Source organism: Neomonachus schauinslandi, chromosome 4, assembly GCF_002201575.2.
Source record: "Neomonachus schauinslandi chromosome 4, ASM220157v2, whole genome shotgun sequence".
Lineage (NCBI taxonomy): Eukaryota > Metazoa > Chordata > Mammalia > Carnivora > Phocidae > Neomonachus > Neomonachus schauinslandi.
Genome location: NC_058406.1, coordinates 140,124,350 through 140,140,642, shown reverse-complemented (window position 1 = coordinate 140,140,642; position 16,293 = coordinate 140,124,350). Strand labels below are relative to the sequence as shown.

Here is a 16,293-nt window from a genome sequence, read left to right as displayed (position 1 = left end):
ATCATTCTTAATTATCTGGATGGGCCCTGTATCAAATGACAAGTATCCTCACATGAGACAGAAGAGGAAAAGACAGACACAGGGGGAAAAGGGAAAGGCCATCTGAAGACCGAGGCAGAAATTGAAATTATGTAGCCACAGCCAAGGAATTCCTGGAGCCACCAGAAGCTGAAAGAGGCAAGAAAAGATTCTTCCCTAGATTCTTCGGAAGGGAGCCCAGCCTTGCCAATACCTTGATTTTGGACTTCGGCCTCCAGAATTGTGAGAGAATGCATTTCTATTGTTGTAAGTCACTGGTTTTGTGGCAGTTTGTTAAAGCAGCCCCAGGAAACAAATACCAAACTCTTTAAATGGTTAACTTTAAAATTTTTACTGGGGAAAAAAAAGGCATGCTTAACACCTCCCTCTACTCACCCTACATGGCCAGTGCACCTCTGAGACCTATCAATCTTACCTCCTTGATATGTTTCCGATCATTTGCATCTTACCATCTCCATTGTTCCTGCTTTGGTCCAAACCACCTCCACCTCTCACTGGACAACTGCAATGGCCTACTCTGCATTTCCCACTTCAATATCTACATCTTCAGCAGTCCAATTTCCACTCTGCAGCCAGAGGGATCTTTTGGAAACACAGATATGATCATGTCCCTCCCCTTCTGCTTAAAACAATTTAATACTTTTATACTGTTTTTAGGAATAAGAACAAAGTTCTTATCCTGGCCTACAAGGTCCTACAGAGGCTAGCCACTGCCCACCTCTCTACTTCACATTGCACCTCACTCTTGTGCTCTCTTTAATTCAGACTTCAGTTCCCTGAATATGCCACATGCCATATATGCCATATGGCCATGGGGAGTTTTTCACACATGCTGTTACCTCTGTCTGGACATTTTCCCATCTCCTTTACTTAATCTCAGTTCTTTCAGAACTTCCTATATTCTCTACTATAGGGACCTCCCAGTTCTCCTTGCTATATGCTCTGTCAGACTATATTCTTTTCTTTCTGAGAACTTGTCTTTGTAATTAAGCCCTCATTGGTGCATTTATTTCTTTGATGTCTTTCTTTCTCACTAAACTGTGGGCACCAGGACTATTGTGTATGGCTGTTCAGTTGTGCTCTGCATCAAGATGACCAGTGAGGGACCATATTCCACTCCTGAGTCATGATCTCTTCTATTGTGCTCTTCTTCATGCACAGGTACTCTTTACTTTGCAAATGGGAACATTTTTCTGGCCCAGCTTTGCACCCACAGGACTACATGGGCCCAGAGAAGCTACATTTTTCTATTTTGCACAAAGGCACAGGTTTCCGGGGACAATAGCGGACACCACATTTGGTTTGTTCTGCACTCAATTCCCAGCCCTTAGGGCAGTGCTTGGCCCACATAGTAGCTAATAAATAGTTATTCAATAAATAAGTGAATGTAATTATCTTTCTATCTTTGCAAATGTACTAATACACATTCATTTTTGTCATGAATATGCATATTCCGCCTTGTGCCCTTTTAAGTCAGTTTTTATTATTAAGAATGGCACTGCTGTGTTCATCTTTATAAAATTACTTTGCTTTTATTTCTTTGAGGTTTATTCCCAAAAGTGAAATAACTAGGTCAAAAGGTAGAAACATTTCTATAATTCTTGTACTATATGGGCAGATTATTTTCCAGAAAAATTGAATCAATTTACAATACAACATGCGATGTATAGCTATTTTTCCCTAACGTCACTGCCTTTACTTTATTATTCTCATTGGTTTTGCATTTTAATAGGTTGTTTTAATTTGCATTTCTCTAAATAGTGCCTGGGAAATAATAGGTCCGCAATAAATATTTTCTAAATGAATTAATTTTCTATGGACCTATTTATTTTCATAAATATGATCATTTATTTACCTTCTGTATTTCTTTTTTCATCATCCTTTTTTCATCGTATATAGCAGGTTATTGAGTAGAATTTAGGCATTGATGTATTCTTATATATTTTAAATAGTGTGGTTTTCATGTAAAATATTTAAATTCTGACATTTCATCAGTTTTATTGGTCAAATCACCCATTCTGAGAAAGCTTTTTTGATATTTACCTTGTATCATAGTGAAAAGCCCAAAAATTTTGAAAAATAATCTAAACCTCTTTTTCCCTCTACACCATGTTTGCCCATGTATTTTCACTACATCCTTTTGTAGACCATCTCTTTGATTGTGTAGCGCCTTTTTGCTTGGAGCAAAAACCAAACCTCATCTAAGTTTCACAGTATTCCTGTAAACAACTATATTTTCAGTACCATTGTTAAAACATGTATCCAAATATCCTAAGGACACCTCCTAAAGTAACTTTGTCCAGTGTCTCTAATTCTATGAAAATCAAGGTTCCTTACCACCATTTGGAACAGCAGGGAGGGAGTCAAGATTCTGACAGTCAGACTTTGGCATAGCTTATCATGCCAGCCTGACTGGCTTCCTCCCTTATTTTTTCTAATGTCCACGGGCAAGTAAATATGTGTCGTTAAAATAATACCAATGACTTCACTGGCAGCACTAAAGGTCAAGTGTAAAAAAAAAGTTCTCTTGATTAGTCAGCTCTGGTCTTACATTTGAATTTCAATAATGAAACTCATAGTTTTGTTTTTGAATAAGTCACTTCACTGATTCTGGACCTCAGTGATTATGTCAGTAGGTATAGATAAGAACCTACATCACCAGATTGACATGGTCATTAATATGTGTCATTGTTAGCTATTCTGACTCCAAAGAAACGCTTAATAAGCTACTATATAGTTTGTTTGATATGGTATTTTCTAACCAGAATATCGATTGCAGAGTATTCTCCTGAACACTTGAAAGTATATAGGTAAAAAGGGCACGGAATAAAATATACACGCTATTCTTTTTTTCCTCTCCACATCCTTAGAATTTTTGCCTAGATTCTTCATTGTTCAGCTAGTTCAACTCTATTATCAAGAACCGCTAGGGGGAAAAGGGCTTTGTATTTTGTATATGTGAAATCTAAACTCTCTAACTCTGATGAAAGTCCACATACACAGATTTTTCTCAAACTACTTTACAAAAAAAAAAAAAAAAAAAAAACCCACCAAATTCTAGGTTAACGTGTGTTTGCCTTGCAGTATTTTATGAATATCAAAGTATCTGCAAAGAGCAAGCAGCTTGGCCAGAGGTGACACTAGAACATCCTCTGATATTTGCTCACCTACAAAAGTTTTGTTAGGATTTATTTTTAGTGAAGTGGTAAAAATTTTCAAGCAACGAAGTGTTTTCCAGTAACACTGAAAAGGATAAAAGAAAAAAAAGAAAAGAAAAAGGCTACACAGGTGATCTAACCTCCCGCCCTCTAAATATAATCCACTTGGAAATTTGCTTAATGAGAACAGACATTTGAAGTTTTAATCTCTCACTCAGCATTGGATGTGATACTCTTTCCATCGACAGTATTCAGAGATCGTTTTATTTCTACTCTAGGAAATGATTCTTCTACATGGAAAAAAAAGCTTTTAAACTAGAAATATCTTTATTTTAGGAAACATTCTCATTTTTTTACATTTAAAGTATTTGCCATTTGGGTTTTTTTTTAAAGATTTATTAATTTATTTTAGAGAGAAAGAGTGCGGGGGGGGGGGGGGGGCAGAGAGAGAATCCCAAGTAGACTCTCCGCTAGCACAGAGCCTGATGCAGGGCTCGATCTCGTGACCCTGAGATCATGACCTGAGCTGAAATCAAGAGTCAAATGCTTAGACTGAGCCACCCAGGTGCCCTGCATCTGCCATTTTGTACTGCATTTACCTGTTTAAGAAATCTGTATGGGTTTGCATCCCAATTCCACAACTTATGAGCTGTGTGACTGTGAGGAAGTTACTCAGCTAAGACTTCATTTCTTCATCAGTCAAAATGGATTAATAAAAATATATAACTACCCCTTAGGATTGGAAAGCATTATATGTATTAACACATAAAAAAGAACTTAGGGGGTGCTTGGGTGGCTCAGTCGCTTAAGGGTCGGACTTTGGGTTCAGCTCAGGTCATGATTTCAGGGTTCTGAAATTGAGCCCCACCTTAGGCTCTGCACTCAGCATGGAGTCTGCTTGAGATTCTCTCTCTACCTCTCCCTCTGCTCCTCCCCCATTCACACTCTCTCTCTCTCACTCTTTCTCCAAAATATATAAATAAATAAAATCTTAAAAAAAAAAAAAAGAAAACTTAGAAAAATACCTGACTCATAGTAAGCCCTCAAAAATATTAGCTAGTAATATTACTATATCTGCTAGTCTGACAATCCTCACCCACATTTATCCCACTCCTAGATTATAAACAGTTTATGGGCAGATGTTAATCATCTGTATAGCCCCAGAACTTAGCATCGTATCTAGCTCATTATGGAGTATGGTATTTCTACACACTCCTAATTTATCTCTAATTTTTTTTTCTTTTCAATTTATACAGTGAGTTCCTCACATTCTCCCATATGATAGGCCTCTAAGGTATAAGGTTCTATACAATATCAAACTCATATAGGAACACTATTTATCAAAAGTCCAGCTGAGAAAGGCAATGTTTAAGAGGGATTATTTGTTCTCTGTATATTCTAGGTACAACAAAGAGAGGGCAAGTTACCTGGAATGCATCATACTGATGCCCCTCCTCACCTACAGAATTATTCTCACTAAACTGGACCTTGGAGTGACACACAGCCTTTAATGAGGACCATATCACAGTTATAGCAAACTTATTTTTGCATCTATCATAAAAATATGAGGATGGTGTTCACCATTTACATGTAGTCTCTCTAGTAAGACCTTCAAGAGACATTTTTATCTTTCTTAAAGCTAAGAATTCATCCATTTTTGAGGTATAAAAGACTAAGAGTCAAATTTGAAGCCCTCTTATGGCAAAGTTTGCATTTGTGTATGAATCCCATTTATGTCTCCCTTCTTGTTTTTCTTTTGCTCTTCCATTCAATTTATGCCCAATTTATACCCCTCTGTGTTCTACTTATCTGTGTGAATGCTTTCTGGATACGCTAGCTCTGCTAAAAAGGGCTGTGCAGGCTGCGCACTGCACAAGTCCAGGGAGCTCCAGTCACATAGTCTACGTATGCAGTGCACAATTTATGATGCCATACGTGGCAACTCTGGAAAAAAGCTGAGAATGAATGACAGGCTAGTGACTATATGAATATTTTAGCTCTCTGTGATTTATATATATCACATACATCTATATTACATATATGTATATTATATATGCACGTTATGCATATATATATGTGTGTGTGTACACGCATATATGATCTCCATGTCACCATTTATTCCTGACATTTACAGAGTTTTGCACATATAGGTCCTCTCATCCTAAATATACCTTCTCTCTCTGACATTCACACAACTGATTTCACTCACTTATCCACACACTATGGCTGTGTATAGTACCATTAGTACTATAATGGTTAATTTTATGTGTCAACTTGACTGGGCTAAGAGGTGCACAGATAGCTGATAAAACATTGTTTCTGGGTGTGTCTGTGAAGGTGTTTAGGGAAGAGATTAGCATTTGAATAGAGTGAAGATCACCCTCACCCATGCAGGTGGGATCATCCAATCTATTGAGGTACTGAAAAGGTGAAGGAAAGGCTAATTTGCTCTCTCTGCTTGAGCTGACACATCCTTCTTCTCCTGCCCTTGGCCATCAGATGTCAACACTCTTGGTTCTTGGGCTTTCAGACCTAGACCTGTATTTACCCGGTAGGCTTCCCCCTCATCCCCCCAGTCCAATGACACCACCAGCTTTCCTTGGTCTCCAGCTGGCAGATGGCAGATTATAGGACTTCTCAGTCTCCGTAACAATTCCCATAATAAATCTCCTCTTATGGATTCCAAATATCTCCTTTCTGTATATATCCTATTTGTTCTGTTTTTCTGGAGACCTCCAAGTAATACAAAGTTATATTTATTATTACTTATTACAGTTACATACCACAAATTAGGGTTTAAAATTTCTCAGACAGGAATTTTACTTAATAGCACCTTCTTCATAATTAAATATCAGGAGTCTATAAACACCTATTTCTCCCTAAAGATAATCAGATACTTATAGTAGGTAGTAAAAGATGGCCTTGTTTCCTAAAAGAGTGATTAAGTAAACTGCTTAGAAATGCACATAATAAATGGTAGAGTTATCTGGTTCCAAAGTCTGTATTCTTTCCACAAAACCATACTAAGCTTCAATAATTCTTCTTTTGTCATACTTTAACTCATTGCACTGAATACATGGTAGGTGCTTAATAAATACATGATTGGAGTGAAAATCAAAAAGGTCTTTAAGTTATTGTCTAAGGTCACAGCACACAGAGGTGGATCTAGAATTAGAATCCATTCCTTTTTTTCCTGGGCCATTGCTCTGTTCGCTATTTTTTGACCTGCAGACACTTACCATTAACCTCAACTATTTATCCACTAATACGCGCTTTCAGAAACTATATAGGGTTGGGAATATTTAGGGATCTTCTTACTAAGCTATTTAATGCATGAAACTTTCCATTGGTGGAATGCTGGAGAAGCATTTTTTGGACAGAAGAAAAAAAAGAGGCTATTTTAAACGTTGCTGAGAGAGTTTGGGCAAAATCCATCTGGCAAACAGACTCTTTCTTCCGTTCAAAAACTCATCAAGCACTCTAAACGTGTAACCTGTAGGCAAGTTTAATTAAAGCTTGAGAAATCTCAAAATAACCTGACATTTAAATATGTTATTTCCATTCTGCTCTCATTGTCTGACACATACAGAGACATTCTTAGGCCCAAATTAAGCTCCCCAGTGCCATCTAGCCCTGCCTAACTACTGGATTACCCTGTACACAAGACAACAGGAATGTAAATGAAATAGGCTCATTCTATCATTGTCCTTCAAATGCCAACATCCATTTCATAGAGAGACAAGTAAGAAGATAGATAGGAAGTTGGATGGATGGATAGATAGATAGATAGATAGGCAGGCAGATAAGGTAAAATTCATTCCTCTTCCTTATAAAAAAAAAAGAAGAAGGTGAAAGCAAAGCTTGTCTTGGGAAGAACCTCAGGAAAGAACTAAAGAATAAGTTTTTGGGGGGTGCCTGGGTGGCTCAGCAGTTAAGTGTCCAGCTCAGGTCATGATCTCAGGGTCGTGAGATTGAGCCCTGTGTCAGGCTCTGAGCTGGGTGTGGAGCATGCTTAAGAGTCTCCCTCTCCTTCTGTCTCTCTGCCCCTTTCTCTTGAAAGAAAGAAAGAGAGAGAGAGAGAAAGAAAGAAGAAAGAAAAAGGAAGGAAGGAAGGAAGGAAGGAAGGAAGGAAGGAAGGAAGGGGGGAAGGAAGAGAAAAAAGTGTTTTTGCCATGGAACAAAAAATTTTAAATGTGAAATCACCAAACAAATAAGTAGGCATTAACATGGTCAACATTTATGGATTCCAAATACCTACTTTCTGTCTTGAGGGAGTAATTCCATTTTTAAGTGGCCTGGATAGTCCTGGACCTAAGTTTAATGAGAAGTGCTGGTAAGAGGCCCTGTTTGATTCCTTAAGGTGGCCTAACATTAGGATTTTTTCCTCTTTTTTTCTGCCTTATCTGGTTTCAACTGAGCATTCAACTCTCCTCTCTTAGCATGTCAATTATATTTCTTTTAAAGACATTTTAGTAGTAGCCCTAGAGTTTGGGATATACATTTTAAACTAATCTAAGTCTACCTTCACAAAACACTACCTACAAAGCAAGAGCCTTACACAATATTCCCAATTCTTCTGTGGCAGCCCTTTAAGACATTGATGTCATTTATTTCATTTATCCATTTGCTATAATCACCCAAAGCATTGCTACTTTATTATTTAAAGTTATTTTTTAGATCAATTAAGAATAAGAAAAACAAAGATTTTAGTTTTTTGGTTTTTTTTTTAAAGATTTTATTTATTCATTTGACAGAGAGAGACACAGCAAGAGAGGGAACACAAGCAGGGGGAGTGGGGGAGGGAAAAGCAGGCTTCCCGCCGAGCAGGGAGCCCGATGTGGGACTCGATCCCAGGATCCTGGGATCATGACCTGAGCCGAAGGCAGACACCCAACGACTGAGCCACCCAGGCGCCCCCAAAGATTTTAGTTTTATTTTACCTCTATTTATTGCTTCTCCAATGTCCTTCCCCTTTTTATGTAGACCTGAATTTCTAACCTACATTATTTTCTCTCTTCCTGTGGAACTTCTTTCAACATTTTTGCAGGGTAGGTGAACAAATGTTGAATTCCCTCTGCTTTTATTTTTCTAAGAAAATCTCTGCCCTTTTTCACCTTGGAAGGGTAATTTCACTGTACATAGAATTCTAGGTTGCTGATTTTCTTCTTTTTTTTTACTGTTTTTATTTTTATTGAAATACATAATTGGCATATAATATTGTGTAAGTTTTAGGTGTACAACATACTGGTTTTATAAATTCATATATATTGCAATATGATTACCACCACTGCATTAGCTAACCTCTATCATGTCACATAATTATAATTTCTTCTTTGTGGTGAGAACAATTATGATCTAATCTGTTAGGAACTTCAACACTATATTTCACTCCCATCTCTTCTTACTTGCATGGCTTCTCATGACAAGTCTGCTTATTATTATCCTTGTTCCTCTTATAGGTGTTTTGTGCCAATCTAAACCTACCAATGTTGTGGTTGGACTGGCCCTTTTGGTTTTTATTAAGATTGTAAGATACCGGGGCGCCTGGATGGTTCAGTTGGTTAAGTGTCTGCCTTCAGCTCAGGTCATGATCTTTTTTTTTTTTTTTTTTTTAAGATTTTTATTTTTATTTATTTGTCAGAGAGAGAGCACAAGCAGGGGGAGCAGCAGAGGGAGAGAGAGAAGCAGGCTCCTCACTGAGCAAGGAACCCTGAGATCATGACCTGAGCCGAAGGCAGACGCTTAATGACTGAGCCACCCAGGCATCCCTCAGGTCATGATCTTAAGGTTCTGGGATCAAGCCCCACCACAGGCTCCCTATTCAGCAAGGAACCTGCTTTTTCCTCTCCCTCTGCCACTCCCCCTGCTTGTACTCTTTCACTTTCTCTCTCTGTCGAATAAATAAAATCTTTAAAAAAAAATTATAAGATGCCCTTCAGCAACAATCATCAGGAAACCTTAAAAATATATAGATTTATTACTTACAAGATCTCAAAAATTACACAGCCCACCTGGGGCCACACAGCGAGGTCACAGAGAGAGAAAGAGTACACAGGTCTGGGTTCTACTTTTACTGGGGCTGAGAATGGGGGCCTAGGATTTTGTGGGCTCACTCTTTATTGGTGAATTTAAAACATAAAAGCAGGAATTTAAAGTATGAGAAGTGAAAAAAACAAGCTAGTCCAATGGTCAGTTATCAATCAAGATGTCTAAAACAAAGGACCCTCGGTGGGGTAAGGCAGCCTGGCTCTTTATATAATTGGGTGGCTGGCAATGTGTTTAGTTAAGGTCAGCATCTTTGAAGTGGATGCCTCTTTGAAATGGCAATCAAGCTTAGGTCAGGCACTTGGATTTCAAAAAAAAGGAATAAAACACAACTGTCAGGGGTAGGTATTTATTGTGTGTGGTAGTCTCGGAGCTTCCTGGATCTGTGGTTTAGTGTCTGTCATTAATTTTGGAAATTCCTTGGCCATGATTACTTCAAGTATTTTTTATAATATTAAAGAATGGTGTATGCCATGTATATATTTTATGTATATGTACACACAAAAGATAGATGTCTATTTATACTTTTAGAAATTGTCCTACAGTTTTTGATGTTTGGGAGCAGGTTGTTGAGGTTTTCTTCATTCTTTTTTTCTCTTTGCATTTTAGTTTGGGAACTTTCTACTGACCTATCTTCAAGCTCATCTATTTTCTTGGCCATGTTGCTGTCCACTGATGAGCCCAGCAAAGTTATTCTTCACTTCTGTTACAGTGTTTCTGATTTCTAATCTTTCCTTTTGAATTGTCTTAGAATTTCTCTCTCTCTCCTTTCATTTCCCATCCAAATATTCTTATATGATATCTACTTTTTCCATTAGATCCTTTAACATATTAATCGTAGTCATTTTAAATTCTCTGTCTGAGCATTTCAATATCTGTGTCATATCTCAGTCGGTTTTAGTGCTTTCTTTGTCTCATAAGGCTGTGTTTTTCTTGTTTTTTTAGTGTGCTTTATAATTTTTTGTTGGAAGCTGTACTTGATGTAACTGGTAATAGGAACTGAGGCAGATAGGTCTTTAGCATGAGGTTTTATGTTAATCTGGCTAGGAGTTGGGACTGTGTTTAAGGTTTGCTGTAGCTCTAGTGCCAGAACTTCCAAATTTCTTTAAAATGCCCCTGTTTCTATCTCCCCTTTTGACTTTGGCCTTCCCTAAGTACACTTCCTCAGAGAAAGTCTGCATCCTGCAGCTATAATCCACTGTTATTATACAAGAGCCCCATTGGTACAATGATAAGATATAAGGGAGATCTATAATCTTATAATTAAATCTCAGTCTTTTAGTGGATCTGTGCCCTGGGATGTGACTTTTACAAGTGTTTCTTGGCTTCCCATCCCCCTTAAGTAAGACAGGAAGGCTAAAGGGGTCTGGGATGGGAGAAACACTTTTCCTTCAGGTGGTATAGGGTTCTGATAGTTTTTTTCCCTAGATAGCAGCCCTTTGTTATGGAGAACAAACAAGCCCTGGGTGTATTTTATGATAATTAATCATCCCCTTCCACTGCCAGAGCCACAAGCAGATCTTTCTTGGCTGTTAATCTTGAGAATGTGGTGGGTTCCTCAAGGATAAACCCATACAGGTATGATTCCCCATAATTGTGACCCCTGAGAGTTTCTTGATAATCCACTGTCAACCTAATAGTTTGTCAAAATTACCATTTAAATGTTTGTACCAGTTACAGCTCCAGGCCTTCTGTTTCAGGTAAATAGGTCTGGCTGTGGCTTTCTGGATTCACCTATCTCTCCACATTTGGGTGGGAGTTTACCCTGTGTCCTCAGTTCTTTGACAGATCCAAGAAAAGTTCATTGGTTTCCAGTTTGTTCCAGGTTTTTTTTTTTTTTTAATAGTAAGAACAAAAGTGACAACTTCTAAGCTCTTTACATGTGAGAGCTGAAACCCTGTGTTAGTTTCTTATCAATTAACAGCTGGTCATAATGTTCCCTTTCCTGCAACAGTCAGAGAAGCTCATATTGTCTAATACAAATCTTTAGGCATAGGACCCATGCAACTTCTCACACATCATTGTCCCCAAAGGCAGGGCTGTGAAAGTATGAACATTCCTATTGCCAGCTTGCTTTCTCTGTTCTTTCTACCCCTAGAGATTGTGTTTTTATTAATGTGAGCCTTCTCTCTCACACACACATACACACACACACACACACGAAGGAAAAAAACACAACTATTTTCTCCTAACTAGTCGAGTCCAAGAGATTAAATCCACTGTATTATCTTTGCAAGGCAGAGCCTGTAGTGTTTTTTTTTAAACATTTAAATTTGTTTTTTCTTGTCTTGGTTTTATATACCAACCCTTATTTTCCAGATTATTGGTGAATGATATAATTTTTAACCATTTTTAAAATTCATTTGTGTGTTCATTCATTCACCAACTACTTATTGGTCACTTCCCAAATACAAATGCCCAGCTATATCTCTAAGAGATATAAAGCCCAGAATTCACTGACATTTGAAGTGGGAAGTTGTATGTGAATGACTATACTACCAAGCAGTTTACAATATTGAGAAACGAGATGATTTGGGAGTTAAGTAGGAGAAGAGATTTGATTCACCAGATATAACCAGGACATCATTAAGATTTGATGTCAAGGCTGTATCACACAGGGCCCGGGCAGAAAACAGAAGGTACACTCAAACAAGGTAATGAAGAAGACTTTAACAGATGAATTATTGACAGAAGTCAATAGAAGGAAATTGCAAGAAAATCTAAGTGTATCCAACAAGGGATGGTAATGCATCCTGAAGCTAGCAAGGGAGTTTTTCTACAGGTAGGCCTAAAGGGGAGGGCACATTACCAGAACCAAGAAAGAGCTGTGGGAGTCACTTCTAGAAGATGACCACCTGTCAGAAGCTGTGAATTTTGGTAGAGAACTGTGGCTACTGCTAACCTAAGGCCTAGCAAAGAGTGAACAGGGGAATAAATGCTCCAACACCACACTCCTCCTGCTTTCCAGTTTCTTACTGATCATTCCCACTGGCTACACTCAAATGAAAGTCAGAGGACAAGCCTATGGAGGTCAGTTTTCTGGGGAGCAAAGAGGATGGGGAAGATGAAAAGTGAATCTAGAGGAGCAAATAGAGGATACCCTGTCCAAAGAGACTATGAGCTTCTGGAATCTGGAATGGAGACTCTCATGGGGCACTGATGGCTACAAGTCCTTCATGTGAGGCGGGAATTCAATACAAAACATGTTGAAACCTATTGCCACTTCCATCTCCACATCTAACTTCCTCCACACAATCACCTGAACTCTCACCTTCACCTTTCCAAAGCAGTATAAATGGTTAAAATATTTGATACCTATTTTTTTAAAAATCTTGGTAGAAGAGTGAAACTGGTGGTAAAGATTCACTTTTCTCCTCTTTTAGCCTTCTAGGAGCAAGAGGAGGAAATCGTCGAACTGCCAGTGTGGTAGCCCGTGGTTTTGCCAATCTTTTAACTCTGGACAAAAAGACCCTCCAACAAATTCTAGTGCATTATCCAGATTCTGAAAAGCTCCTCATGAAGAAATCCAGGTATGACCTTTAAAACCCCATTAGAGTTTGGGCAGTGATAAACTTTCTCCATGAGGTGCATTTAACAAACAACTGTTTATGCAACAATCCATTGAAAACTTCACAGATTAGGAGAAATCTTAGTGCCTCTGGTAGGTTTTTCCAGAATTCTTACAGTACTATCTAAAGTAGCCTTTCTCTTCTATCCACAGGGTGCTTCTAAAGAAGAAGGCTCCAGCCACAGAGGCAACTTCTCCAAGAAAAGGACTTGCCTTTCTCTTCCCACCAAAACAAGAGACACCTAAAACTTTTAAAGCTCTCCTGGGAGGCACAGGAAAAGCAGGACTTACAAGACTACTCAAATTGAAGAGAGAACAAACCATTCAGGTAATAGACAGAGTGGATGGAGGGCTGTAACAGACCACTGGACTAAGTATACCCAGACAAGCTTCTACTTTAATTCTATTTCAGACACTGGAATAGTTTGGATGTATCTAATGTGACTATTTTCTACTTTATTTATAGCAATTTATTATTATCTAAACTGTATCCTCATATATCATTACATTTAATCTTCATTGTTTATTATAGATGTTTTTAATACATATGTATACACAAATACATTCAACTCTCATTATTTGTACATTCTGTATATTTGCATATCTACCTACTCACAGAAATTTCTTTATAAACCCAAAGTCAGTACTCAACGTAGTCATTTGCAAACATACTTATGTTCAGAGCAGTGAAAAATTTAAGTTGCCCAATGCCCATGTTCCCAGCTGAAGTTGAATAAGAAGACACTCTACCTTCTTATTTCAGTTCTCACACTGTAAAAAAATGACCTTTTCATGCTCTATTTAAGTGCAATGTTTTTCTCATATTTTTACTGCATAGAGCTAAAGTGCTGTCTAGTGTTCCTAAGCACGAAAATGCTCTGATGTGCCTTACAGAGAAAAGACATGTGTTAGATAAGCTTCATTCAAGCATGAGTTACAGTGCTATGGGCCATGAGTTCAAAAAATGGATCAACAGAATATATTAAATAAATGTCTTTAAACAGAAATACACATAAAACAAGGTTATGTATTGATTTGTTGACAAAAATTTGGCCAGAGGCTCATAGGAACCAAACTCTGCATTATCCCTAGGAGCAATGGTTCAGTATTTGCTAATTCTGTGTTTGTGGCAGCTTTATAGAACAAAACTACCAAGAAAAATGAGAATCAATTGCATATGTATAAGCACACATATACACCTATAAATATATAACACATTTTATCAATGAGCCAATAAATATTTTCACAAATATTCCATCACTTATATATCACAAATGTTAGTAGCCAAAAATAACTTCATAGATTTCATCCAAGCCCTTCTTGTTATAGATGAAGAAACTGAGCTCCAGATCAACTGATTTGGATAAGATCACAAAAAGTGACAGTAAAAATTATTACCTAGGTACTCAGACTTCTAGGCCTACACTGAGCTGCCTCTCAATTCCTAGAAATTTCAAGATACTCAAATGTTATTATTTTTCTCTCTTGATTTTCATATTTATTTGATTCTTGTAATAAGCCTATGAGGACGGATATCGAAAACAGAACAGGGATTCAGGTTTTCTGAATCTAGTCATGTAATCTCTAAAACTGTAAGAAATGGGTGGCTGTGGATCTTTCAGAAGATCGTTAAGCAGATATTATAAATCAGTCACACTCAAGAGACTAAAACTTGCCTCTTCCTTTCCACACACAAATACTGTGGTGAAAATTAGGAATACAGTATAAACCAAATGCCTCATTTAATCAGCATAGAAGTAATAATTTATGTAAAAGATTAATGGGGTAAAGAAATATGGGTCATTGTGTTAAATAAGTTCTCAATTTTACATGTGCACATTTATACCTTGTACAAATCTCTCTTAAACTGAACTGAAGCATCATCAGTAAAGAGCATAGTATGTTTTTTGCTATGAAATGTCTACAGATGATACTAAGCATAATAGTTTCTAAAACCATATAGCTCAAGCACCCATGAGACAAATGGAAAAGACTGTATGAGGAAAGAGAGATGAGTTTCTCCCTGAGGTTCTCCCATGAGTTTATGCAGCAGGAAAACCATACTTTCTGTAGTGTTTTTATGGTATTTGGTTAACACTTTTTTATTAGAAAATAAATATTTAAAATTTCATCTTCATAAAATAAATAAGTATATATTTTTAAAGCAAAAGCAAGGAATCCTGAGCACTAAGTCTAATAATTCAGAGAACATGAGGACCAATGGAAAGAGAATTCCTTGTCAGGGACAAAAATGCGATCCAGAATTACTCTGTTAAGTCAAACGTGACAGCTCAGCTTCATTCTTCAGCACATCAGAAAGCTGTGAAATGATATTCAAATGCAAGGCAGAGATGATTCCCACATTAACTTCATTCAGACAGTCTTTGTCTTGGTAGTGATCCTTAGCCATTGTATGTTAATCAAAAGACTCCAGTGTCCTTTATTATGATCTCAAAACCAATTCTTTGTAACTGCTTCTTCCAGAAAGCAAGTGAAAATTCTGAAGAAGGAGAGGGTAAAGGAAGAGAACATGAAAATAAAGGAAGAGAGCCATCAGAGAAAACACAGGACAGCTCCAAATGTAGAGCAAATTCTATTACAGCAGAAGAAATCCCCCAGTCAATTAGAAGGGCAGCTTTACCCACAGGAACTACTCATCAATCCGTCATCATCAGCATGGCTCCTTCTGCAGAGGCTGGGGAAGAGGTTCTGACAATTGAAGTCAAAGAAAAGGCTAAGCAATAAATGTTTGATTATCTTTAGATGTAATCTAGCTAATTCCCAAAGAGATTGTACCCAGGATTGTGGCTTAAATTAATGAGGGGAAAAGACCTTGCCGGGACCCTTGAGAAACCATAAACAAATCCCTAGCTTAGTTTCTAGGACTTATCTGAGAGTGTGATCTTACCCAGTAGTAAGAAGATTATTTCAAAACCATCCCTATTCTCTGTTGTCATTAGCTTTGTGCGATTGGCATTTCTCCTAATTTATATAGTAGGGCTTTTTCTTCCATTCTCTCTTGATCTTTCTTTCCTCTATTTTGATTAGTTTGGTCTTGGCCCTGAAGTGATTAACTTACCTTTTCAATTTGTGTGTGTGTGTTAAAGTCTTGCACGGCACTGTTAGTCTTGGTTAAATGTCCTATGTATATGAATATTACTTCTCACTTGTAGGGGATTATGAGATTTTAATAAAATGTCGAAAGTAAAATATCAGGTGATTTCCATTCAAACAAGGGTGATGAGTCACTCAACTATCAAATCAACCCAGCAGCTGGGACTGAAGGAAAGCAGAGCTAATGGAGTCTATGGATGTGAAATATGACTTGCAGAAAAGTCCCCTAAAGAGCAATATTGGTCAACGGTACCAACAAACCCAGGAGGAAAAACATATTGTAGGAACATGTTGGAAAAATCATTCCCTTTGGGGCGACTGGGTGGCTCAGTCGTTAAGCGTCTGCCTTCGGCTCAGGTCATGATCCCA

General features: G+C 37.7%; 1 protein-coding gene across 1 annotated transcript in view; it reads left to right on the top strand.

Annotated features, from left to right (window-relative positions):
* Window positions 1–15,555, top strand: part of CNGB3 (cyclic nucleotide gated channel subunit beta 3) — a 137,985-nt gene extending 122,430 nt beyond the window's left edge. The window contains exons 16-18 of the mRNA XM_021688380.1: window positions 12,626–12,772; window positions 12,964–13,138; window positions 15,295–15,555. Of these exons, the coding sequence (XP_021544055.1) occupies window positions 12,626–12,772; window positions 12,964–13,138; window positions 15,295–15,555 (583 nt within the window). The remainder of the gene's footprint in view (window positions 1–12,625; window positions 12,773–12,963; window positions 13,139–15,294) is intronic.
* The last annotated feature ends 738 nt before the right edge of the window (window positions 15,556–16,293 follow it).